Below are 23,514 nucleotides of genomic sequence, written 5' to 3'. Positions count from 1 at the left end.
GGTATATTTGGTATTAGTACTTCATATACTATTAGCACAAATACTATGAACTACTTTTACTATGTACTTTTAGAGTAATTATACTCAAAAATTCATTCCAAGCTACAAAAGTCTGTTTTCTCGTCTGAAATAGGCTTTAAGACTACATTCAATAATGAATAAAATTGATTTTCCCAATAAGTACATCATGAAATTGGTTTATTTGGTATTAGTACTTCACAAACTAGAGTAGCAGACAACACCCCCACCCGATCACCACCAAAATTTAATCATTTCTTCCTTGTGCCAGTATCAACATTTCCTGAAAATTTCATGAAAGTCCGTCCATAATTTTTTGAGTTATCTTGCTAACACACAAACAAACAAACAAACAAACACACAAAGCAAAGTGATCACGATACCTCCTGGCTGAGGTAACTATCCTGTAACAAAACAGATGAATAACCTGAACAAATATGAACAACCTGAAATGTCTAAGAGAAATCAGTGTAATTTTACCAACATTCTGCCTGCTATTAAATGTTTTGTGTATTTGTAGATCCGCTGTGATCTCTAAGTTGTAATGTACATGTGTGATAAACTGAGACATAATATTGTTAAAATTGCACTTATTTTTCTGAAGAAATTTCAAGTTGCTCATTATATTCACATTTTTAAAGGACAGTTAGTAGATGTAAATATTTTCATCATGTCATTTTACTTTTCTCACTGTTATTATTTTACTGGTCTGACCCACTTGAGATTAAATTCACTTTGACACCCCTGCTATAAAGGGATAGAGGCAAGCTATGAGGATGAGGATGGCTTAACATTTTAGTCTTTTTATATAATTTAAGTGTTAAAGCAGAAGTACACAACAGAGCATTTGTTGGATTTTCTGGTCAGAACATCCCCAGTCAGTGCAATTATTTTCCAATAATTGGTCCACAAGAGTCATGTATCTGAGTGTGTACTGAAATTACCGAAGCGAGCGTAGGTGTCCGCCACCGCCTGGTTCATCGCCATGTCTATAAGACCCCGACCCAGGCAGTAATGAGGAAAGACCAGCAGCAGGGTCTTAAACACCTGGTTCAACTTGTATAAAGCCTGAAAAAAAAGAACAGAAAGCAGGTTTACAATATAGAGGGGATGGTTTACTCATTTACCCATAAAGACCCAGTGTTATTGATTATTACACATTAATCAACAATGTGTAATAATCAATAATAATCAATAATCAACAATGTGCAATAACTACTGTATTTACCTCTGACTGTTCTCTGCAGATAACTATGTATGTGTGATATTTTACTACACTGTAAAAAAAAAAACAGCCTGTACAAAAATAAGAAAATTAAACTCATTATTGGGTAAAAATGTTTTATTCAAGTAAAATTATATGCCAGTGCAGTAAGAAAATTGAACTTATGAGGTTTTCTTAAAAAAGGAAAACATTATCTAAGGATTATTGAATGCAAAAATTCTTATTTTGTGTAGAATACACTTGTTTCAAGTCTTCCTAGTAACTTTTTTTTTTTTTTTTAATCTATGGTGTATATATGGTCTTATGATGATGTAATATCTCAATAGATATGTATTTATAGGCAAAACTGCATAAAACAAGTAAAAATTTCTTGAGGGTAAACAGTTCCTGTGTCGTCCATACTCATCCTCCAACAATGGAGCTTGTTTTGTTATAAATATTCCTTAAAATTAGTTGTAATATCTAAGCAACAAAATTAAGTCTCAATAAGTAAATAAATCTAAAAAAAAAGAATATCTTTCAAGATAAATATTCAACATTCAAGTCAGTTTATCTAAATCAGATATTACTTTTTTGCAGTGTAGGTATTTTTGTTTGTGTTTTTACTATTCAATACTATTTAGATATTTTGCATTTCATATTGTGTATTTATTTTTATTTTTTTAATCAAGAAGCATCATCTCTATAAAGTGCATCAGAATTACATTATGTATACTCTGTGTATACAATAACAATAAAAGGAATTTGGAATCTTGTGACTTTTATGGCAGTTCATAACTGAATTTTTCTCTCTATTTAACTTTTCTTAAACAATTTATCTCCATTTATTATAGTATTATCTTCTGTATTTTGCACTTTTTAGTGTAAATCATGTATTTTCTTATGTTTAATTGACTAATTATGTAGATGTTCATTAAAGCTGAGACTAAAAAAGTTGTCAAATAAAAAAATAAAATAAAATTGGAAAAAGTAGCTTTTTCACCGAAATATATTAACTGAACATAAAGTGTGTCCATCCACTATCACTGATCCAACTCCATGGGTTTTACTGGTGAATCAATGTTGTAGAAGATGACGGTGTTTCCACGGTAACTACGGAGCTTCTGAACATCCAAATGGGTCATATCTGATGACCATGAAAAGATGACAAACTATATTTTACACCAATTATTTACATGTACTGATAGGATTAGTGGCTCAGAAGTTATTAAACATTTAACATCAGTAGTTGCTTTAGGTCGACGGTGGATGTTTTTGGGTCTTTATGGGTTAAAAAATGCCATTTTCAAAAATCAGAGCTTGTGTCTTACTGTGTTTCTCTCAAAGAGATCCAGGATGAAGGTGATGGCACTGCTGTTGATGCCAATAAAAAGGTTGATGCAGGACAAAGAGACGTACGCTGTGCTCGGGACGCTGAACAAATAGGACAAGGGGTACATCATGGGAGTCACAGACCACCTGGAAAAGACAAAGGAAAGGTTCAAGGGTCAAGGTGACCTTATTAATACCCATTCTGCAGTCTGGAGAGGGCATCTCAAACGTTAAACAAAACATTAAACCATAGGACACATACAAGGGACAGATTACAAATGTCATAGACAAAAGACATGGACAGGTACTCCCAGCAGCTCACTGATCATGGCTGAAATAGACCAGAGATAAATAGATAAAAAAACAGACTAAAACTAGAAGCATTCGGAGAGCGCAGACCTCTGCCAAGGCTGATCAGTGCCCCCCCTCGTGGGCCCCCCCACCCCCGATCACCACCAAAATTTAATCATTTCTTCCTTATCCCATTTCCAACAAACCCTGAAAATTTCATCCAAATCTGTCCATAACTTTTTGAGTTATGTTGCACACTAACGGACAGACAACAAACAAACAGACAAACAAACCCTGGCAAAAACATAACCTCCTTGGCGGAGGTAATAAGTCATCAGATATCACTAAAAATGCCAATATAAAACCTGTTAAAAGCACTATAAAAATATCATGATATAATAATTTAATACAAGGGACAATAAATAAATAAATAAATAAGTAAAGACCACATTAAATTAACTCTCCTGTATCCAGGTGCGCCTTTTAGGCACACTTTGCACTTTGTTTTAAAAAACTTCATATTATTTTTCACAATTTAAATAAGGTTAGAATTCAGAAGTTGTTCATTTTTGCATGATCTTTAAAATTCTGGCCACCAGCTAAAATTTGCACATTATAAACACAAGAAAATTACAAGACGAGCAAGACTAGTCTCCCAAGTGTGCCTAAAACGCACTATTTCTTCCATTTGATATGTATGATTAGGGCTGACCTTGATTTACCAAAATAAAATCAAATTAGAGCAGAAAAATAAATCAATATATAATATTTAATAGTTTGATTTATAGGTGTGCATTTTACGCACACTTGGTTACAGATGCTAGTATTTTTGAACATTTGACCTAGCGCCAAAAATAATAATGCAAATTAACCAATGTTGGAGTTAATCATTGACATATGCCAGGATGCAAAAGTCAAACAATATGTGATCCACTTTTTATGTAGTATGTTGAAAAAAAATTTTTTTGTGTGTTTTTTCCATCTACAAAAAACGGTTTGTTTCCATTACAAACACAGCATTTAAAGGGTCAAAAAATATGACAATTATTGAGTATTTGGTATTTTTATTTACGGCTCAAGTTGATGAAACAGAAAAAAGTGTAAAAGAATCCAATGCATCCAATGGGGAATCACAATAAAATTAGGCATGATGTGTTAATTCCATGACAGGAGTTATGTGATGTTACCTAAAATTAGTTTAATACCCTACATATATCGGCAGCGGTATCGGTAGATATCGGAATCGGAAATTAAGCGTTGGACAATATCGGCATATCAGTTTTTGGCAAAAAAGCCAATATCAGACATCCCTAGTTTTATTGCTTTTATGATGTGCAGCAGATGTGGAGGCATTCTTGTTGTTTAAATGTGCTGTATAAATAAAGTGAATTGAATTAATTGAAATAATTTAATGTAATGTATGTCTCCTGTACTGCAAAAAGATTCCGACATGGATAGAAGTCTGAACCCTGAGGAAAAAAATGTCATAATATAAGTCCTGTTTCTGACCAGTTCTTTAAGAAGCCTTATTTTTAGTGCATTATGTGGTGAGCTTTGGTTCACTTTGCGCACAAACAGCTCGTACAAACGTCCCTCAAAGGCCTAGTTTCTACTTTTACACTCAGCACAACTCAGCGCCTGTGATTTTTCACTTCTACATGAATAAAGACGCTAAATCAGCACTTCTGCTTTTGCCAGTCCTAAGTATCTGCTCTCCTACTTCAGGAAAGCATGTGTGGCCTTTTTTTCGTTGCTCATGGGCACAAGCTGCGAGGTAAACTCAACCCCTGGTGTGTAACGGCGATCTGGTAACGAATATAGGTCAGGTTTAGGATAGACCAGAGGTGTGAAACTCTTTAGTTCAGGTTCCACAAACAGGCAAATTCGATCTCAAGTGGGTCAGACCATAAGCCTTTATCGGGCAAGTGACTATTTTTGGTCACTTCTGCAAACATTAAACATGGGGCCAATCCCGTGTCTCATGTTGGTTTTTATAACATTATACATTGATTCAGAGAGATTTTATAGAAATTTTGTAGCTGCAAATAGTGAATATGAGTGATTTTTGTCAGTTTATGACCTTCTAATAGTTGTTTTATTGCGTGTGTTTACTTTTTAGCAAGTGGTGTTCGGATGGTTTTTTTTTGACAAGAGGAGGTAAATAATGATGTCCAATAACACACTATGATTGAAATTTTGAATTTCAGAGTATTTCAATGAGTGCCCTATGAAGGGTTAATTACAGATAAATAAAAATTCAAAATTGTTCTCTTTGTTTTATTGCAAAAAAGTAAGTATGCCACAGCTTCTCATTTACATATGTGGTTTACAATTTACAGTGGATCTAAAAAGGCACAAAACATTTAATAACAGGCAGAATATTGTTGAAATTCCATTTATTATTAGGTTGTTCATGATTGTTTAGATTATTCAGTTTTTTTATTGATTTTTCGTCATGTAATTTTTATTTTTTCCATTAAGAATTATTTGGAGTTGTCATCTTTTCTATATTATTATTATACTATTATTTTACTTATTCTAATCCACTTTAAATTGAATCGGTCTCAATATGTCCCCTGAACTAAAATTATTTCAACATCATTGATTGTTAGTAACTTCAGTGTAATTTTTTCTTTTCACAAATTTATTCTACGGGCCATACTGGAGCCTGTGGCAGGCCGGTTTTGGCCCCCAGACCACATGTTTGACAGCCCCGGGATAGCACTGGAAAAAATCTAAATCTTACAAAGTGTATTTTTCTCATTTCTAGTCAAAATATCTCATCACACTTAAAATAAGATATAATGACCTAAAGAGTAACTTTTCAGTGAGATATAAGAATTTATTTTTAGACAATAGAGCTTGAAAATCTTATTTCAAAAAATCTTACCATTGTAATTTTTACTTGTTCCACTGGCAGATATTTTTGCTTGAATTAAAAAAAAAAAAAAATGTTGAATTAAGCAAAAATTCTGCCAATGGAATATGTGTAAATTATCTTGGTAAGATTTCTTGAAATAAGATTTTTCCAGTTCTATTGTCTAAAAATCAGTCCTTATATCTCACTGAAAAGTTACTCTTTAGGTCATTCTGTCTTATTTTAAGTGTGGTGAGATATTTTGACTAGAAATGAGAAAAATATACTTGGTAAGATTTAGATTTTTCCAGTGAGATAGTCTGGTGAAGGAGGCAGCTGAAAACACATTCAAACAGATCAAAATAATCTCCTTTCAGTTGTTTGTTTGACAGATACAGTTATGGAAAAAAAATATTAGACCATCAAAAGTCATCAGAAATAATGGTTATGCGATCAAGTACTAACTCCTGTGTGTGTCATGTGACTAAAACAGACAGAAAAGAAAACATGGAATGCCTAAAAGCACTGTTTTTGTCAGTACAATGCCATAGATATTCATGTAAGAACTGAAGTGATTTTGGTTATTATCAAAAAAAAAACATGTTAAATGGATAGATATCAGCTCTGAAATTAAACTACTATGAGCTATTTTTGTTGTTATCATTATATTTGTCCAAACAAATGTACCTGTAGTTGCACCAGGCATTAAAGTGAACAAGAAATTGAAGAAAACATGGGGTGGTCTAATAATACAGACTGATAAAAATAAAAAAACAAAAAACCTTACCCATAGAGCATCAGAAGTGCAGAAAGTGGTTCCAGGTTAGTTGGTGACGTGTAGCATTTCTTGTCGAAAAATAAGAAGATTTCCACCACCATCGCAACACTGAAGGAGTAACTGATCTGGAGGAGAAAACACAGACTGAGTTTTATTCTTTTTTAACCCTTTAGATGCATGAGTGTCTGGACCCTCCACTCTTCCATAAATGGGTCAAAAATGACATGTGTCAAAATCAATGTGTTTTTAAGGAACTTTTGTCATTTTGTCATGCAAAAAATAATCATTTGTATTATAATTTGGTACACAAAACAATGATTTCATGTTTGAAATATTTCATTGTTTTTTATTATTATTTTTATTAACTTTATTAAGAATTACTTTTTTATATTTAGAAAATTTGACAGGCAAAGTATATAGAATAAAATATAGAGTATATAACAGCAATAGAACAATGTCAACATCCAGTTAGTGAGTGAGTGAGTGAGTGAGAGAGAGAGAGAGAGAGAGAGAGAGAGAGAGAGAGAGAGAGGGAGAGAGAGAGAGAGAGTCGTTTGGTCTTGCTATAGAATGTAAAGTGAATGAATTTAGAACAAATCAAAGGTTCAGATGAAATTGTAAATAAATGCAGGTCATTTGGACTTATCTATGGGAGCTAGGGGTAGTAATAAAAAAACTACAATGTCATTTTGTCATGTTAAAATTATTCATTTGTATTATATTTTGGTCCACAAAACAATGATTTCATGTTTGACATTATTTTCTTTTTCCTTTTTTTTTTTTAAACACATTTTTAAGATTTTTAAAATGTTATATATATATATATATATATATATATATATAAATAATTTGAAAAGTAAAGTATATGTAGTATATAATATATAGTATAGAACAGCAATAGAACAATGTCAACATCCATTTTGTGAGTGAATGAGTGAGTGAGTCCTTTAGTCTTGCTGTAGAATGTAAAGTGAGTGAATGTAGAGTGAATCAAAGGTTCAGATAAAATTCCATTGTAAACAAGAAAAGCACTCAGAGAGCGCAGACCTCCGCCAAGACAGATCTCTCCCCCCCCCCCCACAATCACCACCAAAATGTAATCATGTCTTCCTTGTGCCAGTATCAACATTTCCTGAAAATTTCATGAAAATCCATCCATACCTTTTTGAGTTATCTTGCTAACAAACAAACACACACGCAAACACACAAAGCCAAGTGATCCCAATCCCTCCTGGTGGAGGTAATGAATGTGGGTCACTTCAACCCACTTATGGAGGTTTGGGGTTGTAATACAAAAACTACAATTCCATAAAATCTATAAATGCTAACTGAAAAATGTAAATGGGATGATGTCGATAACATGCTTTTTGAGCAATACCTGGAATATGAAATAAACCAACTTTTCATAACAAAGATATTGGGATAAAAACAACCTCCCCGGGTCACTTTGGACCCACTTATGCATCTCTTTCTTGTACACTAAGAAAAAAAATTCAAGACGCTGTATCTACAATACATTACATATTGCTTTTCCTTTCTTGAATAAAATAAATATTAAAAAAAACAAACAAACTTCTGCATCTAAGGGTAAATAACTGCTGGTATTTTCCTGGTTTCCACGCAGACATTGAAGGTAACACGGTGGACGTACCATGTCCCAGATGAAGTTGGCCATCCAGTAGACCAGTGGACTGACACCACTGACAAACTGCAGGTGTTTGGCCTGGGTGACCCTCTCCTGGATCAGATAGAGGACGAAGCTGGCCGGGACGAAGGACATGGCGAAGATGACACAGATGGCGACCACGGCGTCCACAGAGGTGGTGAGGCTGGAGGGAGGACGGAGAGATGTATATGCAAAGTCAATAAAATACATGACATCTATTATTTAACCCTTTCATGCATGAATTATGAGAACCTTAGTCAAATTTTTTTTCTTGAGTGTTTTTATTCCTCCTTGGGCATGGAAAAACCAATGCAATCAAGTTTGTTTGTTTTTTTTTTCCATTGAGTTACAAAAATGTTTGTGCATTATATTTTTGAAGTAAAGAAACGTGTTTAAATCCCAATATCAGAAAGTGATATGAAAACAATGAAATAAAAACATTTTTAATGCTACTAATCTGATGTTTTCTCATATTTTAACATATTCTAATGCTAGTTATTACTCACTTCATGGAGATAATATGCAAAAAAAAAAAAAAAAATCCAACAATTAACAACTGATTTACACTTAAACATGTTAATGCAGATCAGGTTTATCAAGAACAGCAAAGTTACAGTAACGGTATGAATTGCAGTGTATGAGATGATGCATATGCGTCCACTGTATTAGCTGATATGGAACTAAAACAACAAAACCCATAAATATACAACAGTTTTGAATAACTGTCCACTGTAGTGACCACTATGCATGAAAGGGTTAAGATGCCTGAGAAATAAAACATCTTGACATGTCGAATTATATTAGTTTTCCTTTTGTTCTTAGAGTTGATTTTGTCCATTCACAGTTAAATTTGTGAGATTTGTGACAGTTTTATATAGAGTCTCTTTTCACACTTAAAGAATCTGTTGCTGAACAGAAACAGAACTGCTAAACTGATTTTTTATGTATTTGTAATAGTGACAATAAAGACCTTTTGTACTGTATTGTATTGTATTCTCAACTAAACTGGTTTTCCATCTGCAACAACAGGTTCATCCACTGTTACATTCACTCACACTGTGACTTCCGACAGCTGCTCTTTGGTCAGGTTTAGAGGGTGGTTGATGGTGGTAATCCCATACTGGTCCAGTTTAGCTCCATGGGGCAGGTTTGCACGAAGGATGGCGTTGTTGGCGACATTCATGAAGGACACCATCGCATGCCAGCCCTTATTGTTGTACCAGACCTGTGTAAAGAAGAGCAGTGGAATGGACTAAGCACTTCACTCAGGTGAAATCACTTTTTTTTTTTTCTTGCATCATTTATTTATGAATATTTACATATTTTTATACTGACTATTTTATTCTGTCTATAAGTGCTTTATCTGTGTGTTTTTTACTAAGACCAATGCGTTGTCATTTTGTTTTGCAGTTCATCTATGATATAATATTTAAATGACAAATAAAGAATATGAATCTGATATCTGAATATTGTACTTTTCATTCCATTACATTAACATGAAACAACTTTGGTGACTTTTCTTTACTTTTTTCCTATCCATGCATGTTGAGTTTGTAACTGATCCAAGAATTCCCTTATAATAATAATAATAATAATAATAATAATGATGATGATGATGATGATAATAATAATAATAATACTACTAATAATAATAATAATAATAATAACTATTTGTATAGCACCTTTAAAAACAGAGTTTACAAAGTGCTTTGACAGAGGGCACAACAGCAGGATACACGAAGAAAATAAAAACACTAAAACAGAAGCAACACAATTAGAGAGATGTATCAACAAATTAATAATCAAACAGGATCAAATTTAAAAACTGAAATTAAAAATTAAGGTGAAAAAGGGGACAGACATCACATAAAAGCAAGTCTATAAAAATGTGTTTTAAGAAGTGATTTAAAAGATGTTATTAATAATAATAATAATAATAATAATAATAATAATAATAATAATACGTTTCATTTATGTAGCGCTGTTGATCAACATGCTTTACAACACAGCAACGATAAAAGAGTAAGAGCACAGTAAAAGCAGATTCAGCACATTAAAATAAAATAAAAACAGCTTTAAATAAATATAATATTGAGAATGTTCTCACAAAAAGGCCTGTTTTTCTGAGCTCATGGAAAGTTGACTTTTTAGAGATACATAGTTCTCTTCTATACGCATACGATGACCTTGAAGAACATCATGAAGCACATGAAAGTGAAGAAAATGAGCTCAAACTTAACAGTCAAACATCCAAACATCTAAACATCCACCTTTAACCAAAACCATCTACTGATCGAAACGGTTTAATCCCTGCTGATCCATTAATCCTATCAATACATGTAAATAATTGGTGTAAAATACAGTTTATCATCTTTTCATGGTCATCAGATATGACCCATTTGGACGTTCAGAGGCTCCGTAGTTACCGTGGAAACACTGTCACCTTCTACAACATCAATTCACCAGAATAATCCATGGAGTTGGATCAATGACAGTGGATGGTGATGTTTTTATGTTCAATTCATGATAAATTGTGCTGAAAAAGTCACTTTTGCTTCAGTTTTCTCTATCTTAATATGATAACCTTTGAATTAACTCTGAGCTTTTCTGAAAATCTACCATAATAAATGGTAATAAATCACTAAGTTATATATAGAGAAAAAATATTTATCTGAGCTTTTCTAAAAATCTACATGATCAGTAAATGAAATATAGGAAAATACCAGATTTTCTCCTAAAAATGCAAAATACACACAATAATATTGTAATAAATGGTAATAAATCACTAAGTTATATATAGAGAAAAAATATTTATCTGAGCTTTTCTAAAAAAAAAAAAAAATACATGATCAATAAATGAAATATAGGAAAATACCAGATTTTCATTGAAAAACAATGACAAATCAGTTAAATGTAGAGGAAACTTCATTTGGAAGTTGGAGGAAAATACAAGAAAATTCATGCAAGAAATATGAAGAAAATCATCTAGATTTTTTTTTTTTTTTTTAGATTGATTTTATCACTCAAAATTAGGCTAAAGTTGAAACCTATTTTGAATTTGTTTTTTTTTTTTAAATATGGTTTTATTAAGAAGATATCAAAACCTGCTGAGGCCCAGGAAAGTACAGGTTTTGGCTTTTTTTTTAAAAAATCAAAGAATTGCCCATATTGGAAACATCATGATACAACAGTTTTTTTCAGATGCCTTTTTTAATGTAATCTCCTTTTTAGTGGACTTTTTTTTTTTGTTTTTGGTTTTTTTTTTGTTTGTTTTTTTTTAAAAATAAAGCTGTGAAACTCTCATTCATACACATGGACAGAAAACCAGTCGCTGGGTCTTAGGAGGTTAACTTTAGGAGATCATAGAGCAGTTCAAATTCTAAAACTAAGACGATATATTTTTTCATTGTTTTACTTTGGGTCTACAGAGACTCCCCTTATGTGGTTTGGAGAATATTGCATTTATAACCTTTTAGAAAATGAGCTTAAACAATGGACGTAATGCATGAAAGGGTTAAAGCAGCAGTAAAATGGACCAAAAATATCCAGTATAATAATAAAACACCAACAGGGGTCATTTTACATAGATAGATAGATAGATAGATAGATAGATAGATAGATAGATAGATAGATAGATAGATAGATAGATAGATAGATAGATAGATAGATAGATAGATAGATAGATAGATAGATAGATAGATAGATAGATAGATAGATAGATAGATAGGAAAGAAAGAAAGATGATGGATGGAAGGAAATAGAGAAAGGAAGAAAGAGAGAGAATAGATAGATAGATAGATAGATAGATAGATAGATAGATAGATAGATAGATAGATAGATAGATAGATAGATAGATAGATAGATAGATAGATAGATAGATAGATAGATAGATAGATAGATAGATAGATAGATAGATACTTTATTGATCCTTTGCAGGAAATTGCTTTGTTACAACAGCAGCAGTACAAGAAAAAGAAAAATAGTTTGTGTACTTCCTCCCACTACTTCTTATTTAATACTTATATTATCACATCCAACATATTTTACAACCTCTGTTCCTTTTGTGCTGTATTTAATTTTAGGGAAGAACAGCTGACAGATTATATAAAGTGTTTTCGACCGTGTTTGGTAAGGTGAACACAATGATTTACTGGACTTACTTTGATATTGTCCGGAGTCTCCATGTACCTGAGGAACGTTCCAAAGTCCTTCAGCGTTTGTTTGCAGTGTCGTCCCTATAAACAAAAAAACCAAGGGCGCGTTACAAAAGGACCAAAAAGCAACAGCACACATATTTTAGAATATCTGTCCACACACACACACACACGTCCTACCCCGGTAACATTGAACAGTCGTCCAAGCTGAGCGGCTAAATCCTGGATCTGCTGTGGCTGCAGCTCCATGGGTTCGAGTCGTCCTCCCACTGAGATACCTCCATACCTGGACACCATGGAGACAACACAGCATATGTCTACGAAACTGTTCTACACCCCGACAGCACAATTTACACCTAAATGTACTGTAATACAAATAATATTGTCCCAAATACCATTTGTGGTTTCTTGGAATTAAGAGAGTAATTATTACACTGGTCAACAACAAATTTATTGTTTAAGTTTTTTGAGCTGATTTAGGATCATTTTGGTGTGCTGAATCCAAAAATCACATTAATTTTGCTCAATCAGGTCAACTTTCTGAACTATGCTACATATTGGCTTTTTAACATTTTTGCTTACATTTATGGGCACTTTCACATCATATGATACAAAATTCTTTCATATTTCTTGCAATAAACGAGTTCTGAAGATTGTACTTTTGCCAATTTATGATTGTTTTTTAATATTACAGGTGAATGAAATGGCTTCGACTAGAAGATCTTGCAAAAACAAGCCTGACGTATTCTGCTACATCTGCGGTGAATACACCATTGTACCTAACAGGAATCAAGTCACAAGTTTCATAAAGTGTGCTTACCAATCTTATTTTGGTATTAAACTTGGTGACCAAGATAAAGTTCACAAAAATGTAATCAATTTTGTGAGAAGATCAAATTTTTCAAAATCCAATTAGCAAAAAAACCTGACCCGATTGAGAAAAACATGTCATTTTTGGATTTAGCGGTGCAAAATGGTCCTAATTCAGTTGAAAAAACCTCGACAACTTGCAAAAAATATTTTTTTGTAACCCAGTGTAATTTCAGAGATTTTCATATTTGTGAGCGGACTAAAGTGAGGACACATGTGAAGTGTGATAGACTGGGGTTGTGGGGGTGACATTATGGAATGGACCTTATGATGCATTTAAGTCACAGATGTCAAACATGCGGCCCGGGGGCCAAAACCAGCCCGCCAAAGGTTCCAATCTGGCCCACGGGATGAAAGTGCAAAAATTACACTAAAGATATTAACAGTCAAGGTTGTCAAAATCATTTTCATTCAGGTTCCACATACAGACCAATGTGATCTCAAGTAAAATAATCATATTAAACCTTGCAAAAAATGACAACTACAAATTTTCCTCTTGAAAAATTATGTGGAAAAAATGTGAGTGGACAAAATAACATTACACAATGAAAATATTTACAGTTACAAACTGTCCTTTCACAATAAAATGCAAATAAATACATACATAAAAAAGAAATGTGAATGTGAACTAAATATTTTGTACATATATAGATCCACTGTGATCTGTAAGTTGTGATGTAATATTGCAATATTGTAATATTGTAATATTTTACTGGTCCAGCCCACTTGAGATCAAATTGGGCTAAATGTGGCCCCTGAACCAAAATGAGTTTGATACCCCTGATCTCAAGTAAAAAAATCATATTAAACCTTACAAAAAATGACAACTACAAATTTTCTTCTTGAAAAATTTTGTGAAAAAATATGAGTGAAAAAAATAACATTACACGATGAAAATATTTACAGTTACAAACTGTCCTTTCACAATAAAATGCAAATAAATACATAAATACAAAAGAAATGTGAACCTGAAATGTGCAATTTTAACAATATTCTGCCTGTTACTAAATGTTTTGTACATATATAGATCCACTGTGATCTGTAAGTTGTGATGTAATATTGCAGAAATTGTTCTTATTTTAGTTCCTAATTCCAAAATTTTTATAATATTATGCCTGTTACCAAATATTTGTGTAACATTCTCGTAAATGTACATGTATAAATAATAAGTTGAGTTACAATATTGTTAAAATTCCACTGATTTTTCTAATGAAATTTCTGTTTTTTCAGGTTGTTCACATCTTTTTTGTAAAATGTAAATATTTTTATAATTTAATTGGGGGGGGGGTCTAAAACAAAAACAAAAAATTGGAGTTGTCATTGTTTGTAGGTTATTATGTTATTATTTTACTGGTCCAGCCCGCTTGAGATCAAATTGGGCTAAATGTGGCCCCTGAACCAAAATGAGTTTGATACGCCTGATTTAAGTTATTCATGCCTTTGGCAAAGTAAAAAAAAAAAAAAGAAAAAAAAGTGCCCTAAGTTTAAAATTATTGAGAAATATTGAATTGAGATGGTAGATAATTTTTTTGTTGTTGTTGATTTTTTTTTTTTTTTTTTTTTTTTTATTATGGTGTGAATGCTCGATGCTGTACACATTTAAGTTGATGTAAGCAGTGTATTAGGTGAAAAGGATAGACAAAAAATCATAACCTTTCGCTTCTGGCAGTTCTTTTTTTGGTTTTTATGTTTATTATGATTAATGTACTAAGTGCAATGATTGATGTAAAAACCAAAATACATTCATTCATTCATTCATTAAATATTTTTTTTAACCATTGTTTTTTTTTTTAATCAAGTTTTTCTTACAAATAATGCAAACAATAGTGACAATGGACGATACAGAACTGTGGATTATAGAAAAGAAAAAAAAAGAAAAAAAAAAGTAAGGAGAAAGATGTATTGTAATAGTTAAGTGGAGTTACCTTTGTTCGTTCACCCAGTATTTGCTCTTTAAGCTGGAAGAAAATCACACACAAATATTAAACATTTCATTTTGTTTGACTGAAAATATTTTAACAAAGCAATTTTCTTTGAAAAATGTGTTATTTATTATTAACTGTTATTTAACCAGGAAAAAAATGACCCATAAAGACCCAAACATCCATCACCAACCAAAACCATCGACTGATCTAAACTGTTTAATACCTGTTGATCCATTAATCCTATCAATCCATGTAAATAATTGGTGTAAAATAGACTTAGTCATCTTTTCATGATCATCAATTGTGACCCATTTGGACGTTCAGGGCTCCGTAGTTACCGTGGAAACACCGTCATCTTCTACAACATTGATTCACCAGTAAAACCCTTGGAGTCGGATCAATGACAGTGGATGGAAATGCTTGTTTTATGTTCAGTTAATAACAGATTTTTACTGAAAAAGTCACTTTTTCTGCAGTTTTCTTTGTTTTGTTTTTTTTATAATACCCCCAACATTAATCCGAGCTTTTATGAACATCTTCATGATCAGTAAATTAAATATAGGAAAATACCTGATTTATACTGATAAAATGCAAAGTAAAGAAGATAATACTATAATAAATGGTGATAAATCACTTGAGAAAGGTTAGATATAGAGAAAATTCATTTGGGAACTGACACAAATGTAGCACTGGGCCTTATGGGTTAAAAATTTCAGTGTCATGGCCAAAAAATCTATATCTTACCAAGTGTATTTTTCTCATTTCTAGTCAAAATATCTCATCACACTTAAAATCTGACATAATCACCTAAATAGTAATATTATCAAGATAATTTTTACTTGTTCCATTGGCAGATTTTTTATTTTTTTTTTTGGTGCTTAATTCAAGCAAAAAAAAAAAAAAAAAAAAATCTGCCAATGGAACAAGTGAAAATTATCTTGGTAAGATTTCTTGAAATAAGATTTTCAAGATCTATTGTCAAAAAGAAGTTCTTATATCTCACTGAAAAGTTACTCTTTAGGTGATTATGTCTTATTTTAAATGTGATGAGATAGTTTGACTAGAAATGGGAAAGATACACTTGGTAAGATTTAGATTTTTCCCACGGAACTTGGTCATGACACTGAAATTAGATTTCTTCCAGTGTTACACAAAGTAGAAATTTCAGTCATACATCTGCACTAAAACCACAGACAGTTTAAACACTATACAGTAGTGGATCCAGAAAAAAAATAAAGGAGGGGGGGGGCAGGAAAATGTTAGGGTGCAGGGTTGGTGCAGGTGTAGGACTGGTGAACAGACTGGGTACTGGTGTAGGACTGGTGAACAGACTGGGTACTGGTGTAGGACTGGTGAACAGACCAGGTACTGGTGTAGGACTGGTGTAGGACTGGTGAACAGACCAGGTACTGGTGTAGGACTGGTGAACAGACCAGGTACTGGTGTAGGACTGGTGTAGGACTGGTGAACAGACCAGGTACTGGTGTAGGACTGGTGAACAGACCGAGTACTGGTGTAGGACTGGTGAACAGACCGAGTACTGGTGTAGGACTGGTGAACAGACCGGGTACTGGTGTAGGACTGGTGTAGGACTGGTGAACAGACCGGGTACTGGTGTAGGACTGGTGAACAGACCAGGTACTGGTGTAGGACTGGTGAACAGACCGAGTACTGGTGTAGGACTGGTGAACAGACCGAGTACTGGTGTAGGACTGGTGTAGGACTGGTGAACAGACCAGGTACTGGTGTAGGACTGGTGAACAGACCAGGTACTGGTGTAGGACTGGTGAACAGACCGAGTACTGGTGTAGGACTGGTGAACAGACCGAGTACTGGTGTAGGACTGGTGTAGGACTGGTGAACAGACCGGGTACTGGTGTAGGACTGGTGAACAGACTGGGTACTGGTGTTGGACTGGTGAACAGACTGGGTACTGGTGTAGGACTGGTGAACAGACCGAGTACTGGTGTAGGACTGGTGAACAGACCAGGTACTGGTGTAGGACTGGTGAACAGACCGAGTACTGGTGTAGGACTGGTGTAGGACTGGTGAACAGACCGGGTACTGGTGTAGGACTGGTGAACAGACTGGGTACTGGTGTTGGACTGGTGAACAGACTGGGTACCAGTGTAGGACTGGTGAACAGACTAGGTACCGGTGTAGGACTGGTGAACAGACCAGGTACTGGTGTAGGACTGGTGAACAGACTGGGTACCGGTGTATGACTGGTGAACAGACTGGGTACCGGTGTATGACTGGTGAACAGACTGGGTACCGGTGTAGGACTGGTGTAGGACTGGTGAACAGACCGGGTACTGGTGTAGGACTGGTGAACAGACTGGGTACTGGTGTTGGACTGGTGAACAGACTGGGTACCGGTGTAGGACTGGTGTAGGACTGGTGAACAGACTGGGTACTGGTGTAGGACTGGTGAACAGACCGGGTACTGGTGTAGGACTGGTGAACAGACTGGGTACTGGTGTTGGACTGGTGAACAGACTGGGTACCGGTGTAGGACTGGTGTAGGACTGGTGAACAGACTGGGTACTGGTGTAGGACTGGTGTGGGACTGGTGAACAGACCGGGTACTGGTGTAGGACTGGTGAACAGACTGGGTACCGGTGTAGGACTGGTGTAGGACTGGTGAACAGACTGGGTACTGGTGTAGGACTGGTGAACAGACCGGGTACTGGTGTAGGATTGGTGAACAGACCGGGTAGTGGTGTAGGACTGGTGAACAGACGGGGTACCGGTGTAGGACTGGTGAACAGACTGGGTACTGGTGTATGACTGGTGAACAGACTGGGTACTGGTGTAGGACTGGTGAACAGACTGGGTACTGGTGTAGTACTGGTGAACAGACTGGGTACTGGTATAGGACTGGTGAACAGACTGGGTACCGGTGTAGGACTGGTGAACAGACTGGGTACTGGTGTAGGACTGGTGAACAGACTGGGTACCGGTGTATGACTGGTGAACAGACTGGGTACCGTTGTAGGACTGGTGTAGGACTGGTGTAGGACTGGTGAACAGACCGGGTACTGGTGTAGGACTGGTGAACAGACTGGGTACTGGTGTAGGACTGGTGAACAGACCGGGTACTGGTGTAGGACTGGTGAACAGACCGGGTACCGGTGTATGACTGGTGAACAGACTGGGTACCGGTGTAGGACTGGTGTAGGACTGGTGAACAGACTGGGTACTGGTGTAGGACTGGTGAACAGACCGGGTACTGGTGTAGGACTGGTGAACAGACCGGGTACTGGTGCAGGACTTGTCTCTGTCCATGGTAGCTCCTTGTAGTTCAGTGTTTTCTGTGGAAGTGACCTCTTCATGTAGCGGTGTGTAATCCAAAGGGGGGGGTCGGCCGGTTTCTTATAATACCATGGGGGGGGGGTACAGTAGCGATCTGTGCCGCTTGTACTAAAAGTGAAACTTTAGGCTCATTTCCCTTTTCCATATCTCCTGAATCTTCACAAACTTTCATTTGAGTGGACGTTTGTCCTGTTCTATTATATAGTATACTTATGTAGATGATGATTTTTTGTATGAAATTTATGGTGTGGTGGCAAGGATTAGTGGAAACGCTAGTAGTAGACGCTCATGCTGGATCTGGCAACCCCTAGTCTGGGGGGAGGTGGAGAGGATACCACGTTCTACAGTATTTTGAAAGGGATTGCAGTACCAGTTTTGGCCACAATCCCACATACAACACCTTTAAGGCAGGAGGCCGTCACAGTCTGTTTTTCCTTCTCAGTTGTTACAAAGGGTCCAGTACCTGGTTCTGATGAGGGCGGGGTAGGTCTTCACCAGGTAGTCCGAGATGTTTCTACTAGTAAGATCCAGGAGGACGTCTCCAGTGGACTGAATCCTCTGAAGGACACAAAAAAGAGTGAGCATTTTACAGCTGTTGTTATCAGAGGAATTCCTTCGTATCAGCGTCCAGATCTCTAACCTGTGGAGGTGGAAGGCCTCCAGCTCCTTCAGGGCAGACGGGGAGCATGGTGAGCCTCCAGGGAGAGCTGCACTGGCATTTAGGAGACGGTCTGAGGGAGGTCCACTCTGGACTGGCCAGCATTTCGATCAGGGCCGGGCTCACTAAGGGCATTTCCCATTCGGTGGTGATGTTGTTGCATGGGAATTCTCTGCCGGCAAAAAAAAAAAAAAATCACCCATGTTGTCATTCAAAATGGCAGACAGCAATTAACCCTTTCATGCATAGTGGTCACTACAGTGGACACCTATTCTCCAGCTGTTCTCTCGTATATTCATGGGTTTAGTTGTTTTAGTTCCATGTCCTCCTGAGACCCACCAATGCATTTTTGTCCTCTGTAGGGGAAAAAGTTTGACAGTTTCACAAAAAACTGCTGTTCATTGCGAAGGACATTCCATTAAAAAATAAATAAATGAAAATAATTTTAAAAATGTATCTGAAAAAACTGTTGCATTATGCAGTTTCCAATCAAGTTGACTGTTTAATGTTAAAAAAAAAAAGCCAAAAATATTCACTTTCCTGGGTCTTAGAAGGATATCAACCAACACAGTGGACGCCCATGCATCATCTACACTAACATTCAGACCATTAATGTAACTTTGCTATTCTTGATAAACCTGATCTGCACTAACATGTTTGAGTGTAAATCAACTGCTAATTTTCTCAAACAAAAAGTTTTTTTTGTTTTTTTTTTTGCATATTATCTCCATAACTAGTATTAGAATGTGATAAAATCTATGAAAATATGAGATTAGCTGCATTAAAATATATATATATATATATATATATATATATATATATATATATATATATATATATATATATATACATATATATATTTCATAGTTTTCACACAGTATATCACTTTATGATGATGGATTTTAAATATATGTTTCTTTGCTTCATAAATCAAACACATGCATTGTTTTTTTCATCTGTAAATAGGAATAAAAACACTCAGGCAGAAAAATCTTGATTAAGGTTCTCATAATTCATGCATGAAAGGGTTAAGTAAATACATACAGAGAAAAAAGAGAAAAAACACTTGAAGGGGGAAAGGAAAAGAGCCATGAGGAAAAGAGATAAAGAGCAATAAATAAGCAGGACAAATGCAGAAGAATAACAGAATAAAAAGAAAATGTTAGTCATTGAAAGCCCTTAAAGCTGCAGTAAAATGGGCTAAATACCTATAATCACCTTTCAGCATATTGCATGAAGAATAAAACCTTCTTCTTGCAGTTTTTGCATTATTTTTATAGACTTCTTCACAGATATACACACTATTAATATTGTGTTTATTCATATTTTACATCTACTATTTAATTTTATTCTACTTGTAGTGCTATTTTTATTTTTTGTAAAATTGTATATCCTTTTTTTTTTTTTTAGTTTTTTTTAATTCTTATTTTCTTTCGTTTTGTTTTTTTAGTCATATTGCTGCACTGACTAATTTCGTTGCACACACAATAAAAATAAAGGCTACTCTGATTCTGATGTTAGTAAGTAAATTTTATTTATAGAGCACTTTTCACAGACAGAGTCACAAAGTGCTTTACAATGCGAAGTACAAATAAACAGTACAAATAAAATACAATTAAAATACCATTAAAAACACAATAAAATACAATTAAATTATAAATACATTAAAAAAAATTTAAGAACTTTATGAAGAGTTTAAAGGTAGTGGGTTAACCCTCAGCTTTGTGATACATGAACTAAATACTACTACTACTACTACTACTACTACTACTACTACTACTACTACTAATAATAATAATAATAATGAAATTAACTAATTCATCTGTTTTCTTTCTGATCTCTATTATTATGATATAAACACCATATGATTCATCAGAACCTCAAACTTTATTCGGTTCATTTACTGTCACATTTTAACATTTTATCTAAGAGTGGATGAATTTACCAGAAAAAAGGAAAAAAACTGCTATAAATGTAGATAAATGTGATGTTTTTACTGTTTTTATTGTGAACCTTGAAGACATTAGAGCTATGAGTTTTGTGTACAATCTTTCCTGACAAAGACAAGTCCCTCTTGATCCAGATTCCTCTGTATTTATAGACTTGAACCTGCTCTGGGACGGTTCCATCTGTCTATATATCAGTGATATATCTGTGTATTCAGCAGTAAACATTAGTCTACTTACTCCAGGGGTTCATCTGCCATACAGCGGGTACCAAAGCCAGGCTTGTCCAACAAAACTTCTCCAAGGTACCTCATCTGACTGTCCATGGGGCGCTCATTACTGGAACAGACAAAACAATAATAATAATTAAAGCTGCAAGTGGCATTGAAAGGCCCTCGCTATGGGCATGCCCAGTACAAGTATGTCCATCATTCAGCAGGTGGCGCTCTACTACCAAATTTTTTTTTTTTTTAACTTTTTATTTATTCCACTCATAAAACACATGGAGATGTACAAAAATCATACCAGCCTCAGTCTATAAATCACTCGATCTATATCACATTACTTTCACTCATTACTACTTATACTACTCCTTTTACATATAGATCAAAAACATGTCAAGATCATATATATTTTATACAGATATCAACAACATTATTGAAATCTGACTTCTAATATTCCACCAGCACAAATAAATGTATTTGCAAAACCAAAACAGGTGCTACTGAGGAAAAGAAATAGAATAAAATAATTGAGTTACAAAAAAAAAAAAAAAACAATATTAAAAACAAAAAGAGGTATTTAGAGCTCTTGTATCGCTTGAATTATTGGTTTCCATCTTCTCTCAAATTTTTCTAGTTTCAGTTGGAACCTTGCAGTAGTTTTTTCCATAATAACAACCTTTTTTACTTTGTCTATTCATTGCGTTATGTTGGGGGGATGTGGTCTACTACCAAATTTTAATGTCTTCTGACGACAACAGATTCAAATTTGAGCCAAGTCGGCGTTCGTATGTTCGAACTGATGCAATTTTCGCAAAGGTACAGGGTGGGGAAGCAAAATTTACAATGAACATTTATTTGTTTTTTCTCAGCAGGCACTACGTCCATTGTTTTGAAACCAAACATATACTGATGTCATAATCATACCTAACACTATTATCCATACCTTTTCAGAAACTTTTGCCCATATGAGTAATCAGGAAAGTAAAAGAGTGTGTGATTTGCTGAATGCACTCGTCACACCAAAGGAGATTTCAAAAATAGTTGGAGTGTCCATAAAGACTGTTTATAATGGAAAGAAGAGAATGACTATGAGCAAAACTATTACCAGAAAGTCTGGAAGATACTATTAAAGAAGAATGGGAGAAGTTGTCACCCGAATATTTGAGGAACACTTGCACAAGTTTCAGGAAGCGTGTGAAGGCAGTTATTGAGAAAGAAGGAGGACACATAGAATAAAAACATTTTCTATGATGTACATTTTCTTGTGGCAAATAAATTCTCATGACTTTCAATAAACTAATTGGTCATACACTGTCTTTCAACCCCTGCCTCAAAATATTGTCAATTTTGCTTCCCCACCCTGTATAAAGTAAGATAAAACAGGAATACTCCAGTAAGGCACAAATTCCACTATTTTGTACTTAAACAGTTGAGTTAAACTACTGAGTTGCGGCTAAATGCTGCTACTGTTGTGATTTATGATCCACCACGCTCACCTAAAGAAGGTGTACTGTCGTCCGTACATCCAGGGGGTGAGGGTCAGGCTTGGATACTCTCCAAAAGGTGGAACGATCAGGGTGAACGTGAGAGCCAGAAAAACAAAAGTGGCTGGAAGTACAGTCTAGAAACAGACACATGAGAGAAGAAAGATATAAAAAAAATACATTTAATTCAGACAAATGAGGATGAAATCTGCTATAATTAACCCATGAAGAGCCAAATATGCACTATCCACCAAAACCATCTACTGATCTGAACTGTTTAACACCTGCTGAATCCACTAATTCTATCAATACATGGAAATAACTGGTGTCAAATACAGCTGATCATCTTTTCATCACTGATTCACCAGAAAAACCCATGAAGTTTGAGCAATAACAGCAGTTGTAGACGCTCGTTTTCTGTTCAGTTAATGATATATTTGACTGAAAACGTCACTTTTTCTTCAGTTTTCTCTGTTTTTTGGGTAAAATTACCCTGAAGTTTAAACTGAGCATCTATGAACATCTGCATGATCAGTAAATTAAATATTAGAAAAAACAGATTTAGACTGAAAAAAAAAAAGCAAAATACAGAAGATTATTTCAGAGTAAAATCACAGATCACTCTCTTTCTTCCTTTCTTTCTTTCTTTCCTTCCATCCAGCCATCCATCCCTCCATCCCTCTTTCTTTCTTTCTTTCCCTCTTTCTCTTCTTTTTTCTCTCTATTATCTTCTATCTTATCTATCTTATCTATCTATCTATCTTTCTATCTTATCTATCTATCTATCTATCT

At 34.8% G+C, this 23,514-nt stretch overlaps 1 protein-coding gene across 1 annotated transcript in view; it reads right to left on the bottom strand.

Moving 5' to 3' along the window:
* The window catches only part of abca4a (ATP-binding cassette, sub-family A (ABC1), member 4a), a 129,295-nt gene that overhangs the window by 24,776 nt on the left and 81,005 nt on the right, over positions 1-23,514 (bottom strand). Inside the window, 12 exon segments of the mRNA XM_030123010.1 lie at positions 963-1,086; positions 2,554-2,701; positions 6,490-6,605; positions 8,132-8,309; positions 9,202-9,371; positions 12,307-12,381; positions 12,481-12,586; positions 15,096-15,128; positions 18,874-18,968; positions 19,051-19,240; positions 21,255-21,353; positions 22,735-22,859. Of these exon segments, the coding sequence (XP_029978870.1) occupies positions 963-1,086; positions 2,554-2,701; positions 6,490-6,605; positions 8,132-8,309; positions 9,202-9,371; positions 12,307-12,381; positions 12,481-12,586; positions 15,096-15,128; positions 18,874-18,968; positions 19,051-19,240; positions 21,255-21,353; positions 22,735-22,859 (1,459 nt within the window).

The sequence above is a fragment of the Sphaeramia orbicularis genome, chromosome 20 (assembly GCF_902148855.1).
Source record: "Sphaeramia orbicularis chromosome 20, fSphaOr1.1, whole genome shotgun sequence".
In the NCBI taxonomy this organism is placed as follows: domain Eukaryota; kingdom Metazoa; phylum Chordata; class Actinopteri; order Kurtiformes; family Apogonidae; genus Sphaeramia; species Sphaeramia orbicularis.
Note: the sequence above shows the minus strand (reverse complement) of the source record. Positions and strands in the feature narration are given on the sequence as shown.